We start from the raw sequence: 27,142 nt of genomic DNA on the forward strand, positions 1-27,142 counted from the left end.
AAAATAAATGGGGGGGGGCGAGGAAAAAAAATCCCCTCAATCACCCTAATATTCATAGTAGTATTATGAATTATTTGTAACAATAGCCATTTTTAAAAAAAATTATAGTTTCCAGCATGCTTTTAATTACATTTAGAAAGTTAAAGTCCTTTGCATGGACTAGACAAAGTCATTCAAAATAACAGTGAGGTTGCTGATTGACTAACATTTTTAACTCTGCAATTTATGTACTTAAATACATTTCTAGCAATATCTTTTTAATACTCAAATACATTCACGCTGGTAACTTCAGTATATCCATTGATGCGACAGTTTAAAGTATTTCAAGGAGGATATTTTGGTCTCTTGAGTTTACATTTTTAAATTGTCAAAATACATATCCTCGTAAGACAGATGAAGAAAATAAAGCCTTGATTAAGACTGACCCAGACTGGCTTGAAACAAACAGGAAATCCACAGATTTTTCAGGCCAGAAGGGACCGCTGTGGTTGCCAATTTAACTTCCTGCACAAAGGAGCCCATCGGAGTTCACCTCAAAAATCCTGCAGCAAATAGTTTGAAACTGAATTACAGCTAAACATCCCGCACAGAAACTTCCTTAGTGTAAACCACCTAATTCAGGATTAAGACTTAAAATACGAAAAGACAGTCTTAATTTTCCTTCTGTAAACAGGTGGAGGATGCAAACCTCACCAGGACATCAGGGTGATACGTTTACAGCGCAGGAGGATGAATGATGAAGGGATGGTGTTTCCCCATGCATGTTCCCATGTTTACTACACACAATTGTGAGCAATTACATGAATGACAACACGATTCATTAAAATAATCCCATTTTGAAAATTAATTTCTACGCTGTCATCTGTTAAAACACAACCACAAAATCCCTTGTACTGCTTTTTTGCACAAAAATAATTCTAGTAATCCGTGTGTTTTTAGCATTATTTACATAGTAAATGTTAACTCATAACTGATACTGAAGAGTTATTCCAACAAGAATTTATAGTCACATCAACTATGTCCCCATTTCTGTTGTGTAACATTCACTTTTTGCTCCTTCCTCCAGATTTTGGTATCATCAGGGATATTTCAGATCCAAAGACAAAGGTCAGGTGAATAGAAAAGGTTCACGTGCCATTTATTCTATTAGCATATTCTGAAATTTCAAATCAGTGTCATGTTTGCAGGGAATCAGAAATAACCTGAGGTCTACAAGTGTTTTCAGAGTAAGAATTTGACCTCGTATATTCCCCAACTCTTGTTTGGACACAGGAAAGCACATTTTCCAAAGCTGTTTCTACACTTGCTACAATCACAAACTTCAGGAGGCAAAATGTAAGGCTGATCACCTTTTCTTAAATGCTGCCATACGATGTCATAAATACAGTACTAATACTTTTATATTGTATCATGGGAATCAAAGTTAGTTGAAATCTCGTTTAAATAAAACACGTTCAAATCGCCTTCAAAACCCAACTCTCATAACTTTTATTTAAAATTAGCCTTGAAACTTCGTTATTTATTTATGCTGCTACTGATGCCTGATGTTTATCCGCCAAACATGTGGAGAATAGATAATAGACTAAACCCATGATTTTAAAATTCATCAGCGTTTGTAAGAGAGGCTTCTCACAACATTAATTGCCAAGCTTTTGTCTTGGTGCCTGTTCAAGACCTCTGATGGCTGATCTTTACAAAATAACTATTTGAGGCAAAATTTGACACGACAAGGCTTAAAACATGGCATAAAACCACTTCTAAAATTATTGTAAGCGTGCAGATTTTTCTCCCATTTTTCAGTGCAAAAGAAAAACAATTTCAAACCCCCATTAAAACACTTTTAATTTGAAACTGTAAGTACTAGAAATCAACATTCTGACAAAACGAAGATGCAAAATGAGATATGAAGCTTCATAGCCCACCTTTCTTCTTGACTGGCATTCTTCTTCCTACTTCTGAATCTGGTTGCAAGCACTTATTAACAGGTATTAACGATGTAACACTGGAACACTTTGCGAGGTCAGGAACTGGCTATCTATTGCAAAATACTGTTACAGTTCAGTTAGGAAGTGCAGCTTCAATCTTCATTTCTATCAATACTTGCTGTTTTCTTGTATTGGTCTTCCGATGCTTCCCATAAACAATAAAAAAGGGGAAAAAAAGAAGCTTTTTGATTTTTTTTTTTGAGATGTTTTCAATTTCTTTAAAATATATTTGAATCTATAAAAATACAAAAGAAAATGTTCCTCGGCAATAGAAAACCTTATTATAACTCCTCTTCTGGCAGCTAAGTTTTAAAATTAAAAGACTTTTTGTAATACAATTAAGGCACAGTCCATCTCTAGGCAGCTGTCTCAATACTCCACCTGTACATGCTGAAAAACATATTATTTGCAGGACAAAAACGCCCAAATAATCCAAATAAGGAGGAAGACAAAAACAATCCAAAGTGACTCTTTAACTTCTCTCACTTCTTGAATGGATTTTGCTAGTTATGTATTAGGTGACTACACAGCAGACAGGAAAGGTCCCTTTCTCCTCACCAGACAACAGCCTTCAAACATCACCCTCTTACCCAACAGAAGTCACTGGCCAGTCACTTTCATTTTTATTATCTGCAAGCCACCCAGCCTTACGGTCTTTAATGTCCCTCTGATCCTCCCATGTATTAAAAGAGAGGATTGGAAACGAGGAAAGCAATCCCTTGACCTGGAATTATTAAAGTGACAGCGCTGCTGCTCACTGGGCACTTTGGCAAAGCAGATTTGCTTTCTGCTGGAATCATTTACTTGGTGCCATTTCTTCCCTCGCACAGCAGCCACCTCGTGAAAGAGGGATGAGGAGAGTGAGGGGACGAGCCTCACAAAACGTTCATTTCTTTCAGAGATAATGCGGTGTTAGGGAAATAAAAAGCCATGAGATCGGTCCAGGGTTTCCCGCTCAGAGGCGCAGCTGGTTGGCTTCAATACGAGCCTCTCTCAGTCTCTCTCTCCCTTTTTCTGGAAAATAATTTAAAAAAAAAAAAAAAAAAAAAGAGAGAGAAACAGAAACGGGATGGATTTTTTTGATTTTCCTCGTGAAGAAAAAGTATGAAAAAGGCGGACAAGCTCCACAGGCTTCCCCTCCCCGCACAGGACGGGGCTCCGCTCTGCATCGTCTTCCTCAGGAGATGGGAACTGGTGTTGGGGGGGGGGGAGGGGGCGGCTCTGGTTTCCCTCTCTCCCGTTCACAGTTGGGTTGTGTCGCGTCTGTCCCCTCCCCCCTTCGCTTCTCCCGCCCCGAAAGGGACCGGTTGTTGCTTCCCGAGGCCGGGTCGGTGCGGGACGGGGTGAGGGGAACTACGGGGGGTGGACGGTTCCCCTCGGTTGCTGAGAGGCCGAGGGGCTGAGGGAGGGGGTGGAGGCGGGGCCGAGGGAGACACGACCGGGGCGAGGGGGGCGGCATGGGGAGCACGAAGGAGCTGGGTGAGGGAAGGGGTCGATGCGGGCGCTGAGGGGGGGAAGCGGGAGGGGGCGCGGGGCTGAGGGGAGGGGGTCAGCGGGTTACCCCGAGGACTGGGCCTCCCCCCATCGAAGGCTCCTCGCTCCGCTAGGGGGAGTCCCCGCGTCCCGGCCGCCGGCTGCAGGGTCCCCGCTCAGCCCCGTCTCCATGGAGGAGCCGCCGCCGCCGCCATCCGCCGCCCTTAGCAACGAGCGCCGGGCCGGGCGCTGACCTCCCGCCCCGCCGGCGCGCAGCCAATCGGGAGCCGCCATGCTGGGCCGGCGGGGGAAACCCAATCAAAGGTGTCCTTTGAAGGCTCTGGGTCATGTGGGCGGGTAAGATGGCGGCGCCCACAAGCGGGGCGTGAGGCGGGAGGAGCCATGTTGTAGGCGGCGGGAGCAGGTCGGTAAGGGCGGGAGCGGCGGCGCTGCCGGGACGGCTCAAGGTCGGGCAGGTCGCAGCTCGGCCCTGGCGGGAAGGCCGTGAGGGCGAACGCGGTACGGGGGCGGCGCTGAGCGGGTTAACGGTCGTCGGTAACGGTCGCTAACGGCTGTCGGGGTTAAAACCCGGGGACTGGGGGAGGGGAGTCCCGTGACGTCATGTCCATCTGGTTGACGCAAAGAACAGATTTGGGGACCCTCCTCCAGGGCAGGGTGGAAGCAAGAGGACTCAAGACGGGAGCAGGCCCCGCCGATCTCGGATTGTAAAAGAAGCTTCAGGTGAGTATGATGAGCAGAGTAAATGTGGGACACTTTCATCTGGGGAAAAAATATCAAGAAAAAAGCATTTGAATCACTAATTACAAGGTTTAACAGGTGCCCACAGAGCTGCTGACTCCCTTCAGCAGAATGGGGGGAAAAGAGATGAAGAAAAGCTTGTGGGTTGAGATAAGGACAGAGAGATCACTCACCAGTTGTCATCACAGGCAAAACAGGCTAGATTTTAGAGAAAATAGAATCACAGAATGTCAGGGATCAGAAGGGACCTCAAAAGATCATCCAGTGCAATCCCCCATGGAGCAGGAACGCCCAGATGAGGTTACACAGGAAGGTGTCCAGGTGGGTTTTGAATGTCTGCAGAGTAGGAGACTCCACAACCCCCCTGGGCAGCCTGGGCCAGGCTCTGTTACCCTCACTGAGAAGAAGTTTCTTCTCAAATTTAAGTGGAACCTCCTGTGTTCCAGTTTGAACCCATTACCCCTTGTCCTATCATTGGTTGTCACCGAGAAGAGCCTGGCTCCATCCTCATGACACTCACCCTTTATATATCTGTAAACATTAATGAGGTCACCCCTCAGTCTCCTCCAAACTAAAGAGACCCAGCTCCCTCAGCCTTTCCTCACACAGGAGATGCTCCACTCCCTTCAGCATCTTTGTTGCCCTGTGCTGGACCCTCTCCAGCAGTTCCCTGTCCTGCTGGAACTGAGGGGCCCAGAACTGGACACAATATTCCAGATGCGGTCTCTCTCTTTAGTTTATTGCCAACTGAACAGAAGAGGATAATGAGAAACAAGAACAAATCTTAAAACACCTTCCCCCCCTTGTTTCCAGGCTCAGTTTCACTCCCGATTTTTCTTCCTCCTCCCACTGAGCAGTGCAGGTAGGTGGGGAATGGGGGTTGTGGTCAGTTCATCAAACGTCTCTGCTGCTCCTCACGCTCTGTCCCTGCTCCAGTGTGGGGTCCCTCCCAAGAGAGACCGTTCTTCATGAACTGTTCCAGCACTGGTCTCCTCCACAGGGTGCAGTCCTTCAGGAACAGGATGCTCCAACCTGGGTCCCCCATGGGGTCACAAGTCCTGCCAGCAAACCTGCTCCAGCGTTGGCTCCTCTCTCCACGGGGTCACAGGTTTTGCCAGGAACCTGTTCCAGCATGGGCTTCCCTCAGGGTCACAGTTTCCTTTGGGCATCCACCTGCTCCAGCGTGGGGTCCTCCCTGGGCTGCAGGTGAAGATATGCTCCACCATGGACCTCCATGTGCTGCAGGGGACAGCCAGTCCCACCATGGTCTGCACCACGGGCTGCCAGGAGCACCTCCTGCCCTCCTTCTGCACTGACCTTGGTGTCTGCAGAGTTGTTTCTCTCACATATTCTCAGTCCTCTCTCTCAGCTGCTGTTCTGCAGCAGTTTTGAACTCTTCTCAAATATTTTATGAGAGTGGTCTGACCGGTGTTGCTGATGGGCTCAGCCTTGGCCAGCAGTGGGTCCATCTTGGAGCTGGTGGCATTGGCTCTGTTGGACACAGGGGCAGTTTCTGGCATCTTCTCGCAGAAGCCACCCATGTATGCCCCCCTCTACCAAAACCTTGCCACATAAACAGCTGTACACTTTGACTTCAATATGTCTCTGGCTAAGAGTACCAATAAAGAGTGTTCTTAGCTGTGGAATATAAAAGGAGAGGAGATACGTTCATTATTTCTTTAAATCTTTACAAACTATGGATTTATTTTTTCCTATTTCTATTTGATGGTTAATTCAATTTAAACCTGGAGTATTGCCAAAAGCTGTTGTCCTGTTAGTGCCTTCCCTTGTGCTGCTGGCGTTAGGGCTCCTTGTGTTAGAAGGTGATCTGGCTAGAAAAAAACAAGTATAGTGCCCTTTGTTCCTCTGAGCAGTTTTCACCTTTGTGTTTCCTGATCCAAGCTGTTGTGTGGCCCCAGGGCTGGAGGTGCTTGGACAGGAGTATCTGGAGGTTTAGATGGTCCATTTTCATCACAGCGAGTGCTTAAGTTGGCTCAGAGCGACTGCCAAAGCACAGCTGCAACATCACTGAAGAAAGCAGTTTGGTAGAGTTTGTGTAGTCATAAATATCATAGATTCCTGTAGCTGGATTGTGCCCTTTGCATCTGAAAAGTCTGCCATGAAAAGTAGGAAATGCATTTGTGATTGCGTGGTGCCAAAAAAAGTCTGAATGTTTATTTGATACGTGCCGGGGCTGTGTAACTTTGATTGCATTTGTTTGTTTGTTCCGTATGATCCAGGACTTCAAGATGACAGGAAGAGAATTTCTTGAAGTAGATACTCCGCAGCAAAGGCTATTTTTGGAAAGATTTAAGCGGATGGAAATCATACAAAAGATATTCAATGAGCTTCCTAAAGCGGATCAGTAAGTGCTGGTAAAATAAATGAAGATAAGTGCAGCAAACATTTCAAGTCTTTTGGAGGCTTTTCTTTTCCCTTACTCTTGAATTGCAAATCTTCCTTGCAGTTATAAAAATATATAATTGTGAAGATGCATTTTCCTGTCCAGAACAGAAAACTTGCTTTTTGTTTTTTAAATATGGTTAGTTCACTGTTATCTCTGGTCCTGCTCGCCTTGTTTCTGGCACATGCTCCCCAGTGCTTAAGGTCATGGGATGGCTGGTCAGCCCATACTGGCTCTGAGCATTCGTACAGCCCTGTACTAGAGCTGATAAATCTTCCAGGAAACTGAAATGCTGGAGAGCATAAGGCAGATACTCTTGTGATGCTGCAGGAGTCATCTTGTGTCCCACAGGGCTGGCCTGGGGCCAGAACTGAGGGAGCATCAACCTGCCAGTTCCTGCATTTCATTGTGTGCTGCTCTCCCTTTCAGGAAGGCGAGGCTGAGGTGGCCAGGTGGCGGTGAACAAGTCAGCCAGAGTCGTGCGGGCTTATCGGCAGGGTTCTGCGCAGCACAGAAACAGCTAAATGCCTTCTGGGCCTTGCAAACAGCCTCGTTGTGTTTTGTGATACTGCATTTCACTGCAAAACCTCACTGAACCCGAGCTGGTTCTGTAAGGTTGAGGTTTTATCCCTCCCATTAGAGTCAGAGCTTTGTGTAGGATCTGCCACCCTCACATTGACCTTATAACACTTCCCCTTCCCCAGAAAAGCTGGGGAGCTCACGGGGAGGCAGGTTCCTCTGTGATGAGGTGGGAACATCTTTGTAGAGACTGTGGTACATGGGGACTGCTGGGCTTTGGAAAGAAATAGGTGCTGGGGTGTGCAGCTTTATTTTAAACCGCCCTGACAGGATTTTAAGTTTGTATATCCAGAGGGGAGATTGCTGGTGGATGGAAGGGAAGAGGAAGCATCCTGCAGCCAGGCTGAGAGTTCGTGCTCAACAAAGTTCTTGGGTTTAAAACTAGAGAAGTTAGTATTAAAAGAAAAAAATACCACCCAATCATTCCATCCTCCCTTTCTTCCCTGCAGTGTAGCAGTTCTGTACGTCAGTAACTCTGAGCAGATTCCGCTGGTCCTGGGTACGTTCATGTGCTGTAGTTTGGATTCTTGGATATGCTGCTCAATTTTAGTTGCGGCCCTCTATGCGTATGTATATGCACACGTGCAATTCACTGCCTGTGATTTTAAACATACCAGTGGAATTAAATGGCTGGTTTGCAGAATCTGTACTCTGGGGACATTTCTGTGAGTGACAGCCAGTATTGGGAGAACGGTGATTTGAAAAGCAAAAAAGCCTTTTTCTTTTTAAAACCCCAAGAAAAGAAACATGGCTCCTAAAAAAGGGCAAGAGAGATCTGACCAGACAAGTTCTGCTATACAGTATCAGAATGGTATTGTTGGTAGCCTGTTTTCATGTTTGAAAATCTGCTATGAACCAAGAATGAAAGTACTTTCCTGTTGAGAATGAGAAATAGTTGGTGTCACTGATGTCAGGTGTTTTTGATGGTTTAGATTTTGCAGAATTAGCACCTGTGTCTCTGAAGTCTCTTTTTTAAATGGTTTGTCAGTGCTTAATGTTACTCTAAGCATTAAAATGTGGAAGTTTTAAACAGGTGGATTTTTAAAAAATCACATATTTTAATTGGTAAATGGCTTAGCCATTTGACAGTTTTGCAAATAAATATGACATTGGGCCTAGCGTAAATTTTGTGACCGGTTAAGGATTTTATTTTCTTTGGGGTGTTAGTGGTAAATCCAACTTAGAATGCGTTTTAAAGATACACTTTTCATATAGTGATATTGGCACAGGCTCAGAATTGGAATGCCTTCCAGTTAGTGGCTTTGCCTGGCAATAGTTATCGTTCTGGGAAATTTAGATATGTGAAAAACTGAAGCAAAGAGTTGTTTCCACTAACCGTTTATGGCAGATATAACGCTGCAGGTAATGCACAACTTCCTTGTGTGAGGCAAATGAAATCAACCATAAGCTGTTTATCAGGCTTGTAAAACTGGCACGGTTTTTGATTCCCTCTCTTGTGTTACCTGCTGTGATGGAACGGACTCAAGTGGAAGCTGTTTGTTGAGATATTAAATGCTGACCGTCTCCGACCAGGCGTCATTCTGTTCTGCCTTCACCGTGTGGCAGATTGCAACACAAGTAGCTGCTCTAAACAGGGTGTTAAAAACATGGTAGAGAGCAGAATCCAGTCCCCCTGTTACAAAGGGAAAAAAGAGAAGCTCCAGTTCTGTAAACCAGTATTAAACCTTTAACTGGTAGGACCTCCCAGCAAGGTAGGACCTTAAACTCCCGTGTTCCACGCATGTGAGGAAGGCTGCAGCATCACTGCAAATGCTCCGTCAGCAGCGCCTGAGATGGTTATTGCCAGGTCTCCGTTGTCCCACCTGATCTCTCCTGTAAGCTCTTCTGTTGAAACTAAATCTATATTTTTGCATAAGCAGGCTAGAAACAAGGATGAATACAGGATTATATAGGTACATTTTTAAAGTTTCACTTGGGAAAACATTCTCCTTAGAAACTTCCTAATTAGGAGAGCAGATTTCATGAAGTTTCCATTAGCCATAATTAAAACAAAAATGTAGAAAAAGCTGCTTAGCTTTTCTGTCACTTCATTCTTGAGGTGTGTGTAAACTTGGACATACAGAAAGGACGCCGTACTGGTTGCTTTTGAAAGTAGTTACTCTCTGTTTTGCACCAGCAAGATTTACACCCTTACCTACAGCAAGAGATTTGACCTCTTACTGTAGGATATTCAGAAGTGAATTGTAGCGCTGAGTAAACCATTTTTTTTACAGTTCTCAGTTGCTGAAGCGACTTTGCTTCTTCCACAGGAACCTCTGTAACCATGGATCATACTTCCTCGCAGCAAACTCAAGCTTGTGTGGCTTAGCAGGAAATAACTTCTTCAGGAACATCCTCCACGTCAGAAAAGCTGCCTTCATCTCGGCTTTGCCAATGGCTGTTATTCCGTTTCTTTCAACAGCAGCAGTTTATGAAGTTTTTGTGCGTGAACCTTTATTTTCAGGTAAAAACCTCATTATTCCTTGTCTTTTTCTAAAAAAGCTTTTGCACACAGTGTAACACTAGAGGAGCTTTTCCTCTCTGCTGAACTGCTGTGGTGAAAAACATCAGTTTGTAAAGCAGGGTTTGAAAAACAGGTTATATAACACAAGGAGCAGCAGGGAGTCCTTGAAGTTGAGTGGGAAAGGAGATACATATGTGTATTTATGTTTATTAAAAAATTCTGCTACGCATCACTGATTTTTAGGATTTTTCACGCAGTCATCTAAAAGTGACTTCAACAAAGCAGTCAGGTTTCCCCCATCCGTATGATTTCACTTGAAGGTCAACTTTGAAGTGATAAATTCTTGAACAATGTGAATATTGACAGTGAACTATCCTTGTCACGCAGGTGAGCTAAGCTGCGAGGTCTGCACTGTGGTCAGAGGAGGATTGATAGGGGCTGCTGTGGGTGGGCTCTACCCAGTGTTCCTGGCTCTCCCCATGAACGCAAGCCTGGCAGCCAGGTATGTCTCGTCAACTTGAAATGAGTGAAGTGTATTTGTTTGTTCAAAAGATTTGTTGGTCAAATCTTCAGTTCTCAATTTAAATTCTGTGGATTTATACTCGATGTACACCAGCATAGGGGAAAGGGACCTGGGGGTCCTGGTGGACAGCAGGATGACCATGAGCCACCACTGGGCCCTTGTGGCCAGGAAGGCCAATGGCATCCTGGGGTGGATTAGAAGGGAGGTGGTTAGTAGGTCAGAGATGTTCTCCTTCCCCTCTGCTCTGCCCTGGTGAGACCACACCTGGAATATTGTGTCCAGTTCTGGGCCCCTCAGTTCCAGAAGGACAGGGAACTGCTGGAGAGAGTCCAGCGCAGGGCAACAAAGATGATGGAGTGGAGCATCTCTTGTGTGAGGAAAGGCTGAGGGAGCTGGGGCTCTGGAGCCTGGAGAAGAAGAGACTGAGGGGTGACCTTATTAATATTTACAAATATATAAAAGGTGAGTGCCATGAGGACAGAGCCAGGCTCTTCTCAGTGACAACCAACAGTAGGACAAGGGGTAATGGGTTCAAACTGGAACACAAGAGGTTCCACTTAAATTTGAGAAGAAACTTCTTCTCAGTGAGGGTGACAGAACACTGGAACAGGCTGCCCAGGAGGGTTGTGGAGTCTCCTTCTCTGGAGACATTCAAACCCACCTGGACACCTTCCTGTGTAACCTCATCTGGGTGTTCCTGCTCTGGTGGGGGGATTGGACTGGATGATCTTTTGAGGTCCCTTCCGATCCTTAACATTCTGTGATTCTGTGATCTTGTTGTAGGCTTTTAGTACATGGAAGGGGATTTGCATTAAGGTCCTGTAATTACAAGGCACAGTTAGTAAGAGCTACATGAAGCCTCCAAGGTGTAACAGGATCTGCAAACTGATAGATACACTGTAAAGCACCTGGGTTTAGCTGGAACCTGACAAGCCATCTGTGATCACAGAATCACAGAACAGTTTGGGTTGGAAAGGACCTTCACAGCTCATCCAGTGCCACCCCTGCCATGAGCAGGGACATCTTCACCCAGATCAGGTTGCTCAGAGCCCCGTCCAGCCTGGCCTGGGATGTCTCCAGGGATGGGGCATCCACCACCTCCCTGGCCAACCTGGGACAGGGTTTCACCACCCTCAGTGTAAAAAATTCCTTCCTCATGTCTGGCTTGAATCCTCCCTCCTTTAGTTTAAAACCATCACCCCTTGTCCTGTCACAACAGGCCCTGCTAAAATGTCTGTCCCCATCTTTCTTACAGGCCCCTTTTAAGTACTGAAAGGCCACAATAAGGTCTCCCCGGAGCCTTCTCTTTTCCAGGCTGAACAACCCCAACTCTCTCAGCCTGTCCTCCCAGCAGAGCTGTTCCAACGCTCTGATCACTTTGTGGCCTGGGTACACCAGATGGTGGCTGCTGCCCTGCCAAGTGGTGCCGATCGCTGCTTAAGTGCTGTTTGGCTGTTCGGTCAAGAGACGTGACCGACCCGGGGCAGAACCCAGCGGCCCAACTCCCTGGGAGGTGGAATTCTGTGGATTGGGTCAGAGCAGTGAGGGGATGGTGAGACATCAGTACTGTGGTCAGGATGGTTTATGGCATTTATCCAGAGAGCTCAGTCCCAAACAGGTGAATTTAACTTGGAAGGAGAGAATGAATAGCTACCTCAATATTTGTAATGACTTTAATGTTAACTATTGGTGCTTAAATTGGATGGAAAGAAAAAAGTTTCTACCACTGTTTATGTTGTTTAGGTATTCGTCATCTCCCTTGCCAGGGAAAGAAAATCTGTTTCGCTTCTGGGTCACAGTTGCTCAGCCTGTCTTTAGAAAGATGAGTTGGGCTGTACTTGTACAGGCTCTAACTGGAATATATCTTGCCACTAAACATCATGGAATATACATCAAAATACTGGAGCAAATGAACACTAGGAGGGATCCTGAAGAGTTAGAAGCATGAAGTTAATCCGTTTTGGATAAGTAACCATAATAAACAAAGAAAGAAGTTGGTGCTTGCAGTCATTTTTAATTGAAAGACAAAAGCTAAAGACTCTGCATTGTCATTCTTCTCAGTTCTAAACTTAAATGCAACTGAAGTGTTTCATTATGTCCAGTTTAGAGTATAACACGAATAACAGCTTTGTAAGGACAGGTGGTTTTCTCTGGAAATGAGAAAAAAAAACAACACTTATATTGCATGTTTAGTGTTTCGCTCTAAGGTGATGCTGCATCTTTTGGGAGCTGTATAAATGACTATAATTGAAAAAGGGTCTTTGCTTCATAATGCAAATCACAGTCATAAAAAAAACAGGCGGGGCGAGGGGTCAAAGCAAGGTTGTTCTAGAGATTTGTCAAAATCTGAGTATTTTTCTCCCTGAACTTTCCTCTATTCTGCTAGCACAGAAGTTTTTGCATGAGATGACCCCATTCAGGCTCTTCCAAAGGTCACTCTGTGCATTGGAGAGAACACTGTTATCACAGTATTTTTCTAAGATTTTAGTAAGTTGCAAAGACCAATATTTGTTTCCATCAAAACTGATGAATATACAAAGTGCAAATAGGTATTTTAAGTATTCAGCATTGGTCATGTCAAAGGTCAGCTATCGAATCCTCAGGCAAGAAAGGTGGTGTGTTCATAAAAAAGGAAACGTTTCAGTTGTACACTAATTCTCCTTGGATAACTAGGAGGAAAACAAAAAATTTTCAAAAGTAAGTTGAAGAATAAAGACTGAAACTGCTTCAAAATTCTGCAGGACACCAAGATGCTGTCAGTAAATTCTAGCACGCTGGTATGTGAAGAAGTGCCCTCACAGAAATGTGGAAACCCTCCTTCCGTTCCCCCTTTCATAGGCTGAGCACAATGCACCTTGTACAGCTCAACAAGTGGAAGGATGAGCTTTTACAAGTTGTTGGCGTCCTACCAGCTGTACCAAACTGCTCACAAATGCTGCCTCCCCATTGGAAAATCTGAGTTAGAACAGGTTTCAGTTGTATACTTTACTGTTTCAGTGAAAACCAGCCAGTCGCAGACTAGGCATCACAATTTTGGTTGCATTTTTTTTGAAGAATGGCATGTGTCTAATGTACAACCTCAACTGATGGACTTCTGACTACTCCAGGTCTAAACTACTGCCAAAAGAATACCAAGAGACCAGCTGTAGACAAGAATCAAAAAAGCACTAATTGTATCATCTATATGTACCATTTTTTATGGTGAATCTCAACATTACAATGTATTCCACAGCCCCCTGCAAATGACACCCTCATCTCTCCGTGCCCAGCCCACTCTGGCTCCTGGCATCATGAGCAAAGGCAGAATTATTTATCTAAATCTGTGTATCCCATTAGACTGAGTGAAAAACTGTAGCATCAGCTACTGTCAACATACAATTTTAGACATTCTTTAAACATAGAGCCTGTCTGAACAACCCCCCCATACCTAATATATCCCTGAGACATCTATAGCCTAATAGCAAACACAACACTATCAACAATATTGTTGATTCTAGCAGAAAATCTCTTTAACTACAAGCTCTAGAGAACATCAGTTTTTTTAAAAAACATCAGTAAATTTACAAAAGGCTTTGTGTTTTGCAAAAGATTTCTGGGTTTCATAGGGAAAACTGATTGCAGTTTTGACAAGTGACATCTGTTAATCAGGGAGTACCAAGAGGTGCCAAGTGTTGGAGGATGGTTCCCTACATTTCCTTTGAGATCCTCTCTCCAGGCATCTAGAGATGCAGAAACACCGGTTTGTTTTTTCCTCCTTGATGCTCCACTATTCAGGGGAAAGAGAGAGAATTTAATTTACAGGGTACTAAGAGTCACAGCACTGGAGTTGAACTGTAAAGGACTAACAGAGAACCGTGCATTAAATTGTTTCTTGTTTAAACACTAAACATTTTTCAAGTGGCTGTCAGGTGGAGAAATACTGTTAAGTGAAGGTAGTGCAGCCACGCAGTTTAACCCTGATGGCACTTGGTTTTGTGGTACGTACAGTTCAACAAACCAAGTTTCAGTGCTGAACTGTATTTTCTACAACTGGAGGACAAAAAGGCAGAGCACGTGAGCATCTTTTTACACTTTTAAGCAATGTTGCAGACTGCTTTCACTAGAATGCCTGGGTGCTAGAAAGCCAGCACGCTATTTCAACTGCTCTCTACAGATAAAGCATTTAAAATTAATGGAAATCAAAGGCTACTGCACATGGCTCACTCTGGAGTTTTAAATAGGTCTTGTCCCTGCGACATCCACAAACCTTTTGTTACACTCCAGTGTTGAGCATGGAAATAACAATCTGATGAAAGATTATGGTTTAACAGCACATTATTAACTAGTCATCAAACTTCAGAACCTAAAAATGGGACAGAAAGGAGGAAGATGCCAGTAGACCACAGAAGCATTTATCTAAGTATTCTACGCCTCCGTGGATTATTGATCAAAGACATCCACATCAATAAAATATTAAGAAAGAAAAACAACTGTAAAATACAAGGAGTGGTGATTCTGAGAGTACAATTTTATCTTCAGTTCAAGGAATAACACCTTCATTTTGTCCTCAACACAAAATTAAGTTGAAAGACATATGAGTAAGAACATTTCTCCTGCATACCCTGATCCATTTTATCTTGTTTTCCAACAGATGACCCCCCACAGACAGCAGCAACAGCATTTTCCCCTTTCTGTTTTCCCATTTACTGTAATGAACCACTCAAAGCAAGAAGAAAAAGAGGAAAAAACGTTTGAGCCCATAAATGGAAAGATCAACAGGTCTGATTTTATTATGATATTGTATTCTTATCTGGATGGCACATACTTACAAAGAAACATTTACAATATATTTTCAAGTATTAAGTTATGTCATTTCAAGGCTTCCACTTCAAAAAGCTACATTAATAATACACCATACAGATAGTACAGTTGGTTAGAGTTTCAAATAACTTCCTCTCCTCTATTTGGTTTAAATATGATTCAGTAGGCACTAGAAATGCCTGCAGCCACTTACTTTCTTGGGACTCAACTCTGTTCTTGTACCAGCATAAATCATTTTGCATGTCAGAAAATCAGCTACTCTCAGACACAGCTCACAGGTAGTTTCATGACTGGAGCGATGTGCAGGTTCACAACAGAGACCAGAACTAGGTCCCTGACCCCTACCATTTAGCAGTGATGCAAAAGGAAAGAATGCATATTTAAGTTAACTTAAGAAACACTTCTGCACTGAAGTAGCAGTAAAAATGCCATCGTAACATCCCGTACTTGCTACATTAGTGTTTAGCTTTTCATCAAGCATGTTAAACTTCAAAATAAAGGATGTTCACGAAGTCTGTGCTAGGCAGACTGAGCCTGGGTTTAATTTAACTCAATTATTTCCATTTTGCGTATCAGTACAGGTCGGGATGGTTAACTCTGACCCCTGGGGCACTGGTATAACCCGTCAGTTAATGCGGGGTTACCCAACCCAAGACTGAAACTTTGAACAGTCCTGTTGATGCCACCACAGAGGTGTAAGGTAACACAGACCCCACCGAGTCTCTTTTGTGCTGGTAATATACTCTGAACAGCTGGAATTCTGCAAACAGTGGAGTAAAACCTGTTTGGTAAGACATTGTCTTTTAAAAACATCATCTTGGATGACAGTAAATGATACCAGCATTCAACTTTTTTTTTTCTTTAAACCAAAGACAGCAAAAGCCCTGTTACCTCTTTATTATCATTTCTGATACTACCTTTTAAAATAAAGCAGGAAATGTGGCCAGCAGCTGGTCCCGTCTCTTCTGCCCCAACACAGCTGAATCCACTTTAGCATAAAGAAAAACAAGGATGCTAAATACACATATACTTTTTCACATAGTGATGTTTCACAAAGAATCAAACTCGTCTTATATTGATGAACACTTGATTGGGTCTAGCACCAACAAAACAAATGACTGAGAGAAAACGCTTTCACCTTCTCTTTAGCCTTAAACCCAAAATTTAAGGCTTTAAGAAACAAGACTTCATAAAACACTAAATAGAATATTTTTTTAAAGTTACTGAATGAAACTGTTTTAGGAAAATCTATTCTTTGTGAAACCTCACTTTACATGTTATCATTTTCACAATCCTTCTTCCCCCAACTGACATACATATAAACAACCTAAATGTTATAATACAACTGAAAAAAACAACCCACTCATTTTTGTGATATGGAGAAACACTGCCTAGTACAAGAAAACACACGCTATTGTTTGTCAAACTATTTTTCCTCCTGTCTCAGTTAATTATGGAGCATTCTTCAAATCATTAGCCTCAAGATATGTAATTTGCTTGTCTCCAAACTGTGCCTAATTATATAAAGGTATAGATTTCTGGATACTGTAAGAGGCTAAAGTAAGAACTCTACAGTAAAATTAAGCACATGCATATACATGCAGTATCTTTAGAATTTAAAGCTACATTGAAGTAACAGGAATTTCAGTGTGTATGGGCATAGAGATTACTTATGGGAAGCTAAAGTAACGAGTTACTTCGATGCACTGCATTCTTCAAACCGCAATTCTCGTTAGAGGTCCATGCAAAAAAAAAGTGACTCCTCTGCATTAGGATTCCACTGTACAGATATAACCACTGTTCAGGTTTCATTTAATCAGGCAAAAACTCTGCACCATGAATTAGAGCAAGCTAGAGAAAGACTTTTTAAAGGTACCGTGCATCCCTAACACTAGACAGTATTTTAAACCAACAGGTCACAAATTCTATTTTTTTTTTGCCATTTAAAAAGAAATTTACTTACACTTTTGGGACAGTGCCCTATGATAAAAGTCTGTAAATGTCACATTCCACTTATTAGCATATTTTCCCTTTTCAGCTCATCAGATATTTAGTTCAATGGAAAATTCCTATTTCAAATGGCATAAGCATTCATTTTTTAATTCAAAACATAGCTCATGTATTTGCTACTATGAGCATATTAATTTAAAAAAAAAGGAAAAGGGGAAAACAGCTAATTAGAATGACATGATTGTAATTTTCACTGTTAGTTATCATCCAGAGCTAGAAACATTTTGGCAGAGTAGGCCAAGGACCAGAGAAATCATTTCCTGAACCAGTCATCACAAGAGACTGGCATAAGCAAAGCAAACTGTCTGATACCGCATTATGGGAATATATTGATCCTTACCAGGTTGCGAGGTGGAAAACGACTGTTCTTTAACCCCTACACAACGGAGCCTGGCAGGGCAAGCACCTAAAAGAGAAACTGTCAGAGAGGTTTTAATAGTAATGTATAACTGAGATGCAGTACAATTTCATATGCATGCTTTCTTTTGCCGATCATTACTATTTTTTTTCTTAAGTCTGTCCAGTGACGATGTCTTAATGAAGTTTTTGATTTGGTTTTCTAAGCAAGCATTTTTCGGCTCCTCAGGATAAGCAGGCTAGACATTATCTGACTCAAGACCGGGTAGTCAGCGTTATCTTTTACTGGCAACTGCGAAGCGGAACCGAGCACACCTTCATGCATCAGGTCGGCATGATCTTTCCACCCAAGCGCTGCAAACGGGCTCTGGCGGCACCTCTGCGTGTACACGCGCGTGTCAGTTTGCACGACAATTACCGCACTGCTGTACGCGGCTCTGCACGACTCTCACACCAAACAGGCTCAGACCGCTACAATCCACACGCCAGGTGTACGTGACCTTTAACCAAGGCCACCACCTGGCTCCCAATGTGCCGTTCGACAGATATTTTTTTGTCACTCTGGCCACTTAAGCGCCAGGTTCCCCTCCTCTGCATCTCCCCCAATACCACCCCATCACCACTGTACTTTTTTTTCATTATTATTTTTTCTTTCCTCCGCACCATCGCCTGCTTCCTCCACCACGACGCGAGGCCCCCCCTACAGGGACGAGAACCCCATGAGTACTTGCAGCAGGTACTTGACCCTACATTTTGAAGGAGGCCGCCGCTCGCCGAGCACAGATGGAGCAGAACTCCACTGACACCTGATCCCGGTCCACGTGGAGGCAGATCCCGCCGGGGGACACCCACTCCTCCTCCGGCTCCGCCGCCTCCTCCGGGCCGGCGGGCCGGGCGCTGGGCAAGGCGTAGTCGTGGTCGCTGCTCTCGCCGGCGGGCTGGAGGTGCTGCTGGAGGTGCTGCTGGAGGCGGGGGCCGCCCGTGTCCCTGAAGAGGCTGGTGCTGAGCTGCAGCCCGCCGGCGCGGATCCCGGCCAGGCGGCTGAGGAGCTGGCCCAGGGCGCTCTGGTTCGCCAGCACGGCCCGCAGGTAACTGCTCTCCCGCTCCAGCTCTCGCAAGCGGCGGCTCAGGCCGCGGTTGCGGTCCCGGAGCTGGCGGTTCTCGGCAGCCAGGCCCTGGAGGCGGCTCTCCAGCCCCAGCACGTACTGCTTCTTCTTCAGCCGGTTCAGCCGCGCCGCCGCCGCCGCTTTCAGCCGGCTGCCGGTCCCGCCGCTGCGCCGCCCGGGCGCCGCCGGCCTCTGGCCCTGGCCTGGCGGGGGCAGCGGCTCCGGTTCCCCACAGAAACAGCCGCTCAGTTCCGCGTCCAGGTCCCAGTCCGGCCGGGCCGCCTCCAACAGGTCTCCCAGCTCCAGCCCCGGGAACCAGTCCTCTTGCTCCCACACCTCCAGTGGGACCCCGGGCGTCTCCGGCTCCTTCTCCTGCCGCCGCGGCTCCAGGGCGCCCGCCTCCCGCCGCGGCGGCTGCTGTTGTTTGGGCCGCGCGGGGCCCGGATCCCCTTCCCCGCCGCCATCCCGCCCTCTCGGGGCCTGCCCCGCGCCGGCCAGCGGCCAGACGGCGCCCGAGGGGCTGGCTCCGCCGGAGGAGGCCGCCAGCAGCTGGGTGAGGCTGTGGCGCATGGCGGCGGCACCGGGCGGGCCGGGACCGGGACCGGGCCGAGCCTGAGGAGAGCGGCGCGAGGCTGCGGCCCGGCGCTCCCGCCGCGGTGCCTGTCGGGAAGCGGCGCCCTCAGAGCGGGGGGAGCGGGAGGGGAGGGGAGGGGGCGCCGCGCGACTGCGCCCGCGCGCGGGAAACGGCGGCGGCGGCTGAGGGGAGATTGTGGGGGTGGGCAAGGGGGGTGAGCGGGGATGTAGCGGGGCATGGAAGGCGGTGAGGGGTTTGGAGGGGAAGCCGTATGAGGAGCGGCTGAAGTCACTGGGTTTGTTCAGCCTGGAGAAGAGGAGACTGAGGGGAGAGCTCATGGCGGCTGCAGCTTCCTCACAAGGGGAGGAGGAGGGGCAGGGCTGAGCTCTTCTCTCTGGTGACCAGTGACAGAACCCGAGGGAATGGCAGGAAGATGTGCCAGGGGAGGTTCAGGTTGGACATTAGGAAAAGGTTCTTCACCCAGAGGGTGCTGGACACTGAACAGGCTCCCCAGGGAGGTGTCACGGCCCCAAGCCTGACAGTGTTCAAGAAGAGACTGGACAACGTCCTCAGGCACACGGTGTGAACTGTGGGGTGTCCTGTGCAGGGACAGGAGTTGGACTCCATGATCCTTGTGGGATCCAGCTCAGGACATCGTGTGATTCTGTGAGGGTGTGGGGGTGAGGAGTGTGTGTGGGGAGGTGTGTGTGGGGGAGATGAGGAGGTGTTGGGGTCTCTCACCCACAGATGCAGCCAGGGAACAGGAATGGCCCATGGGGCTGGCGGTGTTTTGGGGATTTTCCCACCTGAGGGCAGCAGGGGCTGGGCTGGAGGTGTGTGGGGCTGTTCTGTCACAGTGAGTGGGTGACCCCAGCCCAGATATAGACTGTTTAGGTACCTGGTTTTAAATGCCGGTGTAGTCACCGGAGGAAAATGGGCACTCCTCACTTCCTATCAACTATTAGTAATTAGAGCAGCCAACTCAAGTCCTGCTGTGTTCCTTCGTCTCAGAACATGGGCCTAGTACGTAGCCTGGGTCAGCTGCTGTTGACACTGCAGATGCCTGCATTTAGATTAATTCAACATGCATGCAGGGTGGGCCGGTCAGGGGAAAAAAGGCAGTCGAAAAGCAGGAGGCTGTGGTCCGTAAAACTGGTGTGGAACGACACTTACAGGAGCCAGGTCAAAGGAAAGGCTGTGGTTTGTCGTGCAGGGCGGAGTAGAGCAGCACTTCTCATCTGGCACTGTGTGGGTTCAAGGAGAGTCTGGAGAAGTTCAGAAGACAAGTCTGGTGATAGTTACTACTTCTTTAGAAACCATGTCTGCTTCGTTAAGTCCTTCAGATGAACTTGTCACAAGCTGCAGGATCTTCTGGCCATTTCTGAGCATGGGGCTTGAGTTACAAAGTTTGACATGGTGCTGCTGCTTCGTAGACGCTCAGAACTGAGAGCTGCCTGAACTGGGCACAGCATTGCGTAACCCCATGACTTACACACATGGGAAAGAACTTGGAGAGCTCTCGAAGGAGCTGCCTACAGCCCAGGTGGGGGATGATGCCATTTGGCCCATCACGGGGTATTTTGTTGGAGACTTAAAGAGCAGGAGCTGTAATTCAGCAGCCAAAAATCTCCTTTGCTGGGAGAAAGGCAAGAGAGAAGAGGATGCCTCTGTCCCACAGTGCTGACAGGAAAGGGGAAGACTTTTGTCAAAAACTGCCAGACATACACCCTTCCATTTTGTGCATCACTGCTTTTTACAGGAAACACCAAAAAACCAGAAAACACTTAAACTGGCGGAGCATCTAGAACCTCAACCTATTTCAAAGATTATTGAAATCACTCCAAAGACCTGTCAATTTATTTGAGCTGAACAGTGACATAACATTAAATAAGACTAAAACAACTGTAGAAACCCACAAGACTACTGGACAACTATACACAATAATTTGTTTGAACATCAGCTCTTGTGTGATATTAGTTTTGACCTGTTAAGGTGCTGAATCATGACTGTTCCCGACATAAACACTGCAAGGTGGGATTTCTTTCTTGGAGCTTTGCTGTTACCTCTTAAATGCTCAACCTCTGTTGAACTTCAAGGGAGAATCAAGCACAAAAGACTCAGGGTTTGAGCATTTGTCCATCTTGGAAAATAATGTGGTTTTAACTTTAAAAAATTAAAATCTTTGTTACAGCAGAGGTTAGGACCAAATAAATTGAAATTTTATGATTTCCCACCCTCATCTTTCGTATTGCAGGTTTGACTAGTGCAACAGTCCCTGTTCAAATTTAACAGTGTAGATCTTACATAAAAGTCTAACAAAGAAAGAGGCTACAGAACAGGCCTTGGAGGAGGATGTTAGCTGGTAAATAACAGAGAAATCAGAAGACGGTCTGTGGCAGATGCACACCCCCTTCTCTCCCCCTCCCTTCCTTCGATATGGAAGGTGCAGACACATCTCCCACCTGCCCCTCTCCTGCAATGGGGTTAACAGCTGCTTTTGTTTTAACCCCAGAACCCGCTGACCAGGGTCATTAAGATAGAGGAAGAGGGGGTGTAGAGGTGCCAAGGAGCCACTGAGCGCCCACAGCCAGAGTGGGGGTGCTTAGAAGCTTCAGGACATCCCACAGCCAGAGTGGGGGTGCAGAGAAGCTTCTGGAATGTCTACAGTCAGATCTGACAAAGCTATATAAATGGGACCCTCGACAAGGCCAGCTGCCGGTTGTGCGGACCTCTTGGAGCATGGGCCAAAGTCTGTGGCCGAGAGCCCTCCGCCTTAGGCAGGATGGCTGCCTAAGGTAATCTGGGACCGGGATTCCCACCACTGAGCCACGTGGGTGAGTGATAAAATTTTCTTTAATAATTCCTCACAGGATTGTGGGTGCTTATTCTGTGCTTAAATATAAGCATGTGTATTTTCTTTAATAATTCCTTGCCAGATTCAGGCAAGTATATACTTTTCCCGGAGTTAGGGACGGCTCTGGCATTGTTTTTGGTGAACTACGTGTATGCACACCGTGGATCTCCATTGTTATTATTTGCTGCACTCGTCTGATACTTGAACCTGTATTTATGTCACTATTGGAGAGCTAAAACCCCGTCTTCCACCGGTTAATCTGCTGGACTTTCTTTACAGAATAAAAATTTGGTTTGGACCCTGTTGTCCATCTAAACTAACTTTGGGGTGCCTTCATGACACGGTCTTATGGAGAGGAACAAAACACAGTAGTGTGTTGTGATAGAGGCACCTGCCGAGCCGAGAACAGAACAGAAAGCTGCAGTTATGCAATAAAATGATGGAGTTTGATGTTCAGCGCATTTTCTTTAGTCAATAAACCTGTGCTGTGCTTGCTGTAAGCATCAAGCTGCAGTGAGAGCTCGTGGTGAGCCCGCTTGCTGCTTTCCAGCTGTTGTTGGAGCTCTTGGACCTTCGGATCATTGTCCGCTGCTGCCGCCTCTGTCACGAGGCGCTTTCCTGCTCTCTGCCTGGCTTGTTCTGCTGTCTCCAGCTTCTTCCCCAGCTGCCGAATTTCCTGATGCTTATCTTGCAGAGCCTTGCCCCTCTCCATCGCCAGGCTCAGGAGTCGCTCCTTCTCGTTTGCCCTCTCCAGCTTGGTTTGCAGCTTGCTGCCCCAAGCTCTCTGCTGACTTTGTGCCTGCTCAACCCATGCAAGAGTCTGTTGGTGCTTCTCTTGAGGTTTTGCACCTGTTTTTTTTAGGAAATCAACTTCCCAACCGTTAGGCACTTGCTTGCTGGTTCTGAGCTTCCAGCAGCTCATTTTCTCGCTCCTGGGCCCTGCGACTCTCGTAAGCACATTTTTTTCTGTAAGGACTCAACCTGCTGCAAGAGCTTTCTGGGCTGGGCACCAAGCTGGAGCACTTTGGCTTCCTTCTCCCTCCCAGCCTGGCTGAAGAGCTTCTCATTCTCCTGCTGCAGGTGTGTATTCTCCTCCCACAGCTGCATATGCTGTTTTCTGTGTTCGTTCTTGAACTGGATCATTTGTTCATGGCTTTTGGCCAGATCCATGAAACACTTCTCCAAATACTGAATCTGTTGCATCTGGCTTTTCATTTTCACAGCATCTTCTGTCCTCAGGTTCTCCAGCTCCACGTTGAGCTGCTCCAGGCCCCTGCAGCGTTTACGTGCATCGTCTGCTTTTTTCTTCAGTATACAGATGAGGTGATGCTGCTGTTCCAGGTGTGAATGCAGCAGAGCCCTCTTGCTCTTCAGGGCTCTCAGAGAGTTCCTCCAGGCCTTTTGTCAGATCTTCCATGTCTTTACCCATCTCTGGGTCACTTCTGGGGTTGGCCATCCCCACCTCTCTCATCCTGAGCCACGGAGCCCCTGTCTCACGCAAAGATGAGACAAAATTTTACAGTGATTGCCTTTTTTAGTGACATTCAGCATAATTAAATGGTACCCAATGGTTATGTGGCCACCATCACTGCCAGAAGCTGCAGGAGTTCTTCTGGAAGTCCAGAGAATGCAAAAGCAAAGAATTGTGGCTTAGTATTTATGCAAGCCTATTCATTTGCTGATTAGTAGCTTTGCTAATTATTCTTCTCAAAGCGCTGTTGTTGTAGCTACAAGAAGTACTATTATATTTAGGTAAAAAGCTTGCAAGTGATAAAGCTGTAAATAATTCCTTAAGCAATCATTTTCCTCTGCCTTTATTTTCTCCTACAGATTTGGTATTATAAATGCAAGTAAAACGTGGAGAGTTAAATCAACTTCTAATTGACTTATACAATTTTAATAGTATATTGTTCCATAAAAATAACTGAATGGCTTTATCCCATGCTTAGAGATTTATGAATAAAAGATCTATACAATGCTAATAATTACTGAATACCCTGTGATACAAAGACTTTGTGCCTGGAGAAGTGGTTCATCATTTGAGTTTTGACACTGATTTGCTGCATTATTTTAGGTATGTAGTTTTAAAAGTCTGGTTTCTCATGAGAAAATAAGGGAAATATTTGGATTACATTGGCTCCAAAATGGTTGTTGGTGCCTAATCGTACAGTGTGCTACCAAGACATGAAAAGTCAGCCTAAAACTGATCTACGAGTTCTTGATTTAGACACATCTGGAACTACGCAGCACATTAAACAGCGTGTTGATGACCACATTTTGTGAATTCCTGGGCTTTGACTGGAGAAGATAAGACGTGGGAAGGAGCCACCTTAAAGGAAGGATGAAAAATAACGTATAGCCAAAGTAAATTCATGCCTGTGAAGCATGGAGTGTTTCAGAACTGCACAGTGGTGACCATTGGTTGGGACACTACCACCGTTTTGCAGTTCCTGCTGCTGCAGCTGCCTTGGATCCTGCCAAAACATCTGGAAAAACAGAGGAGAGGGGGATGGACTGAAAGGTTGAGGCTGTTCAGTGGAAACACAGTGAAGAGCAGGGTTTAATAGGAGGAAAGTGTTTTCTTACCAGGTGTTTTCTTTCCCCTGACCCTTTGTTGTCACTCCTGCTGCAGGGTTTAGTGTCTCGTGGAAATAAGAAGCTGAATCCAGTCAGCCCAGGGCTCATGTCTTCATCTGGCAGTGTGGCTGAAAGAGCTGGGAGGCTTTTTTAACAAACAAACACTGCTGACACTCCAAAAGCACCCAGATTTGGGAAAGAGGATTTCTCCAAGTCTGAAGAATGCCTCTGTCTCGGCTTGTGCCAGAGGAGATCCCAAGGGCAGGCTCTGACCTTCTCAGAACATGCCGAAGGTCCACTTACCAAATCTGGGTATTTATTCCTGCTGAATAAAGTCACAAGTTGTTTAGGGCAAGGGCAGTTAAAGAAAATAGGATAGAAAAGGAAAAAATGAATGTAGCTGGAAGGAGAAAGTTGGTGCATGTTTTTGTGACTCCACTGGAAAAGGATACGAAGCAAAGAGGAGCGAGTGATGTGGGTGAAGGATACGAAGCAAACAAGGCAAGTACCGGATCTTTCAAAATGGGTAAAATCAGAGGGATGTGAGGTCATACAATCATAGAATGGAAAAGGATTTCATAGAATAGTTGCTGCAGCAGCTCAGGTTTAGAGCCTTCCTTGTAGAAATGGGAGGTAGAAACAGGAATGGGAAGTTGCAGAACACAGAACATGAGAGCCAGGATTTCAAAACACCTGGTTTATCAGAAGTGAAAATGGTGTTATTTGGAACAGACACATATACGTTTATGTGTACCCCAAAAAAAAAAACCAATCTGGGCTAAAGCCAAAGATGAGCTGGTAAAGTGAAAGAGAACAAAAAGAAGTGGGGAAGCCTTGTGTTTCTCCCCTTCATTTCTCTTTATTCATAAAGACATTCTAGGAGCATGGCTGCTTCATCATAACAGTGAACCGGAATTAAGAATCAAAGTATAGTTATTAATTTATCAAACTGCCCCTTAGTAACGAACTACACACATTTAAAGTTTGGTTATAGATGACTAAAACCTTTCCTTTTGACTGTAGAGCAAAGAAACTACTTTCCTGAAACTTTTTGCCCTAATCAGCTTCATATACTTGCATTTCTCTATCAACATATTATCGATCTGGAACATACTCCTGTAGAGAGGAATGACTATGAATTTTCTGGAAAGCTGTATTTATTATGTGAACCACATTCAAAGGAATATCAAAAAAATACCAATAATTTTTTTAAAAAATTAAATTTTGCACAACTTGAGTTAGATATTTTCAATTCAAAATTCCTGCTGGTTTACATGATTAGATGTAGCCATTACCTTTGGAGCACCTTTTAATAAATCAACACAATATCCTTTAGCAGGAGCTGAAATCACACTGTTTCTGCTCTATAATTAAATCATACAGCATGTATGGGGTAATCAAAGTACTTTTTCCACTAATAAAGCAGGTTGGTTTGTCATCTTCCCCTCTGAAGTCCATCCCACCTGGACAGCCTTGACTTTTATTGGGTATGACAACAGTAAAACAGTAAAAAGATAAGCACAGCTACTAGAGATCTGCTGAAAATCTTTAAGTTGAAGATCTATAGCTTGATGCAGAATCCATGGCAGACTAACAATGAGAAAAATAACTTTAAAACATCTGGTGTTAAGTGCTACTACACTTCTCAAAGGCAGTGCTCTGAACGCCTCTGCTGGCCTCCTGTAAATGTGGACGCACAAGGATATGATTCCTTTTGTCTGTGGTGGCAACTGTCCTTATAGTTTGTTATAGTTTACCTGTAATAGTCCCCAGGTATTAAAAAGGTCTTAAAAATTAAGAAGGAGCACTGAATTTTTGCGCTAAAGGGCCCCTTTTGTTACTTGGCTCAATTTCTTGGTTAATCTAGATGAGTACATAATACCGCTGTGTCATACTAGTTAATCACACTAATTAATTACAAGTGCAGTGCACAAGTAAATGCTCATGTTCAGGTAGCTTTTTGAAATCAAAACTGTGTTTTGATCTGTTTAGTGTAGCGTTAAGCAGTGTCTCTTGAGATAATGACAAAATGCAGTTTCTGGCTGTAGGGTGGTTCAAGAGCAGTTAAATACAAGATGTATTTGACCAAAGATAAGGAGATCGACATTGTCACAAACCAAATATTTTGATGGTAGGCAAGTTTAACTACCAAAATTTGACACAGCATAGAACACAGCAGATTAGATGACACTTGCCTGCAAACCCTTTTAGGAGTGGCTATTTAAGAATACTCTGCCATTTAACTACAAATCCCTTGTTCTGAAGTGTAGTATGCACGTTGTTCCCTAGTCATACAAGAACAATGTTCTGTATGTATCTGGCAAAGCAGAATCTGTACCAGCTGCCAGTCACATCCAGAACACCCAAAGCAATAAGATATCCTGACCGACAACTCCTTTTGGCTTTTGTGAACTCTACAGACTGCCTGGGTGGTTAGAGAAAAAGCGGCTTCCCCAGCAGGTTGAATAGCACCGTCCATTCCTTTTTCCATTCATAGTGTGGAATAAATACCAAGTAGTATTTAAATTTTTGTGCTTAAGTGAAACAACTTAGTTGGAGCTGTGAAGAGCCCCCTTCTCCTCTTTATTCTACCTGAGGTGCAAGATTTCCCCAGCTTTTAGACCTACACAGTTGGAGCAAATACATGTGCACTGATTTTCAGAAATGTTTTCTGTCT

General features: G+C 45.3%; 3 protein-coding genes across 13 annotated transcripts; 1 reads left to right on the forward strand and 2 right to left on the reverse strand.

The window, feature by feature from the left end:
• Nucleotides 1-3,765: 3,765 nt before the first annotated feature.
• Nucleotides 3,766-12,389, forward strand: LOC308048273 (transmembrane protein 126A-like). 11 transcript variants are annotated; one of them, XM_080357301.1, is made up of 7 exons: nucleotides 3,766-3,782; nucleotides 4,103-4,199; nucleotides 5,031-5,079; nucleotides 6,458-6,582; nucleotides 9,471-9,664; nucleotides 10,052-10,166; nucleotides 11,931-12,389. In XM_080357301.1, exons 4-7 carry the CDS (start codon nucleotides 6,467-6,469, stop codon nucleotides 12,133-12,135), a joined length of 630 nt encoding a protein of 209 aa, XP_080213427.1. In that variant the 5' UTR covers nucleotides 3,766-3,782; nucleotides 4,103-4,199; nucleotides 5,031-5,079; nucleotides 6,458-6,466; the 3' UTR covers nucleotides 12,136-12,389. The 11 variants fall into 11 exon arrangements, with proteins under 11 accessions (XP_080213427.1, XP_080213420.1, XP_080213424.1 ...); XM_080357298.1 differs by lacking the exon at nucleotides 3,766-3,782 and adding an exon at nucleotides 3,821-3,882; XM_080357292.1 differs by lacking the exon at nucleotides 3,766-3,782 and adding an exon at nucleotides 3,822-3,882 and having other exon boundaries at nucleotides 4,128-4,199.
• Nucleotides 12,390-14,825: 2,436 nt separating this feature from the next.
• CREBZF (CREB/ATF bZIP transcription factor) lies at nucleotides 14,826-19,060 on the reverse strand. The gene is made up of 3 exons (XM_080357280.1): nucleotides 18,105-19,060; nucleotides 17,338-17,415; nucleotides 14,826-15,975 (listed from the first exon to the last, which is right to left on the reverse strand). The coding sequence occupies exons 1-2, from the start codon at nucleotides 19,028-19,030 to the stop codon at nucleotides 17,367-17,369; spliced, it is 975 nt and encodes a 324-aa protein (XP_080213406.1). The 5' UTR covers nucleotides 19,031-19,060; the 3' UTR covers nucleotides 14,826-15,975; nucleotides 17,338-17,366.
• A 3,252-nt stretch (nucleotides 19,061-22,312) lies between these two features.
• CCDC89 (coiled-coil domain containing 89) lies at nucleotides 22,313-23,344 on the reverse strand (the record flags this gene model as incomplete). Its single annotated transcript, XM_080338642.1, is given in 4 exon segments — nucleotides 22,313-22,771; nucleotides 22,773-22,856; nucleotides 22,858-23,254; nucleotides 23,256-23,344. Coding segments are annotated over 4 exon segments (1,029 nt in total).
• Between the last annotated feature and the right edge of the window lie 3,798 nt (nucleotides 23,345-27,142).

This window comes from Nesoenas mayeri, assembly GCF_963082525.1.
Source record: "Nesoenas mayeri genome assembly, chromosome: 1".
Classification (NCBI taxonomy): domain Eukaryota; kingdom Metazoa; phylum Chordata; class Aves; order Columbiformes; family Columbidae; genus Nesoenas; species Nesoenas mayeri.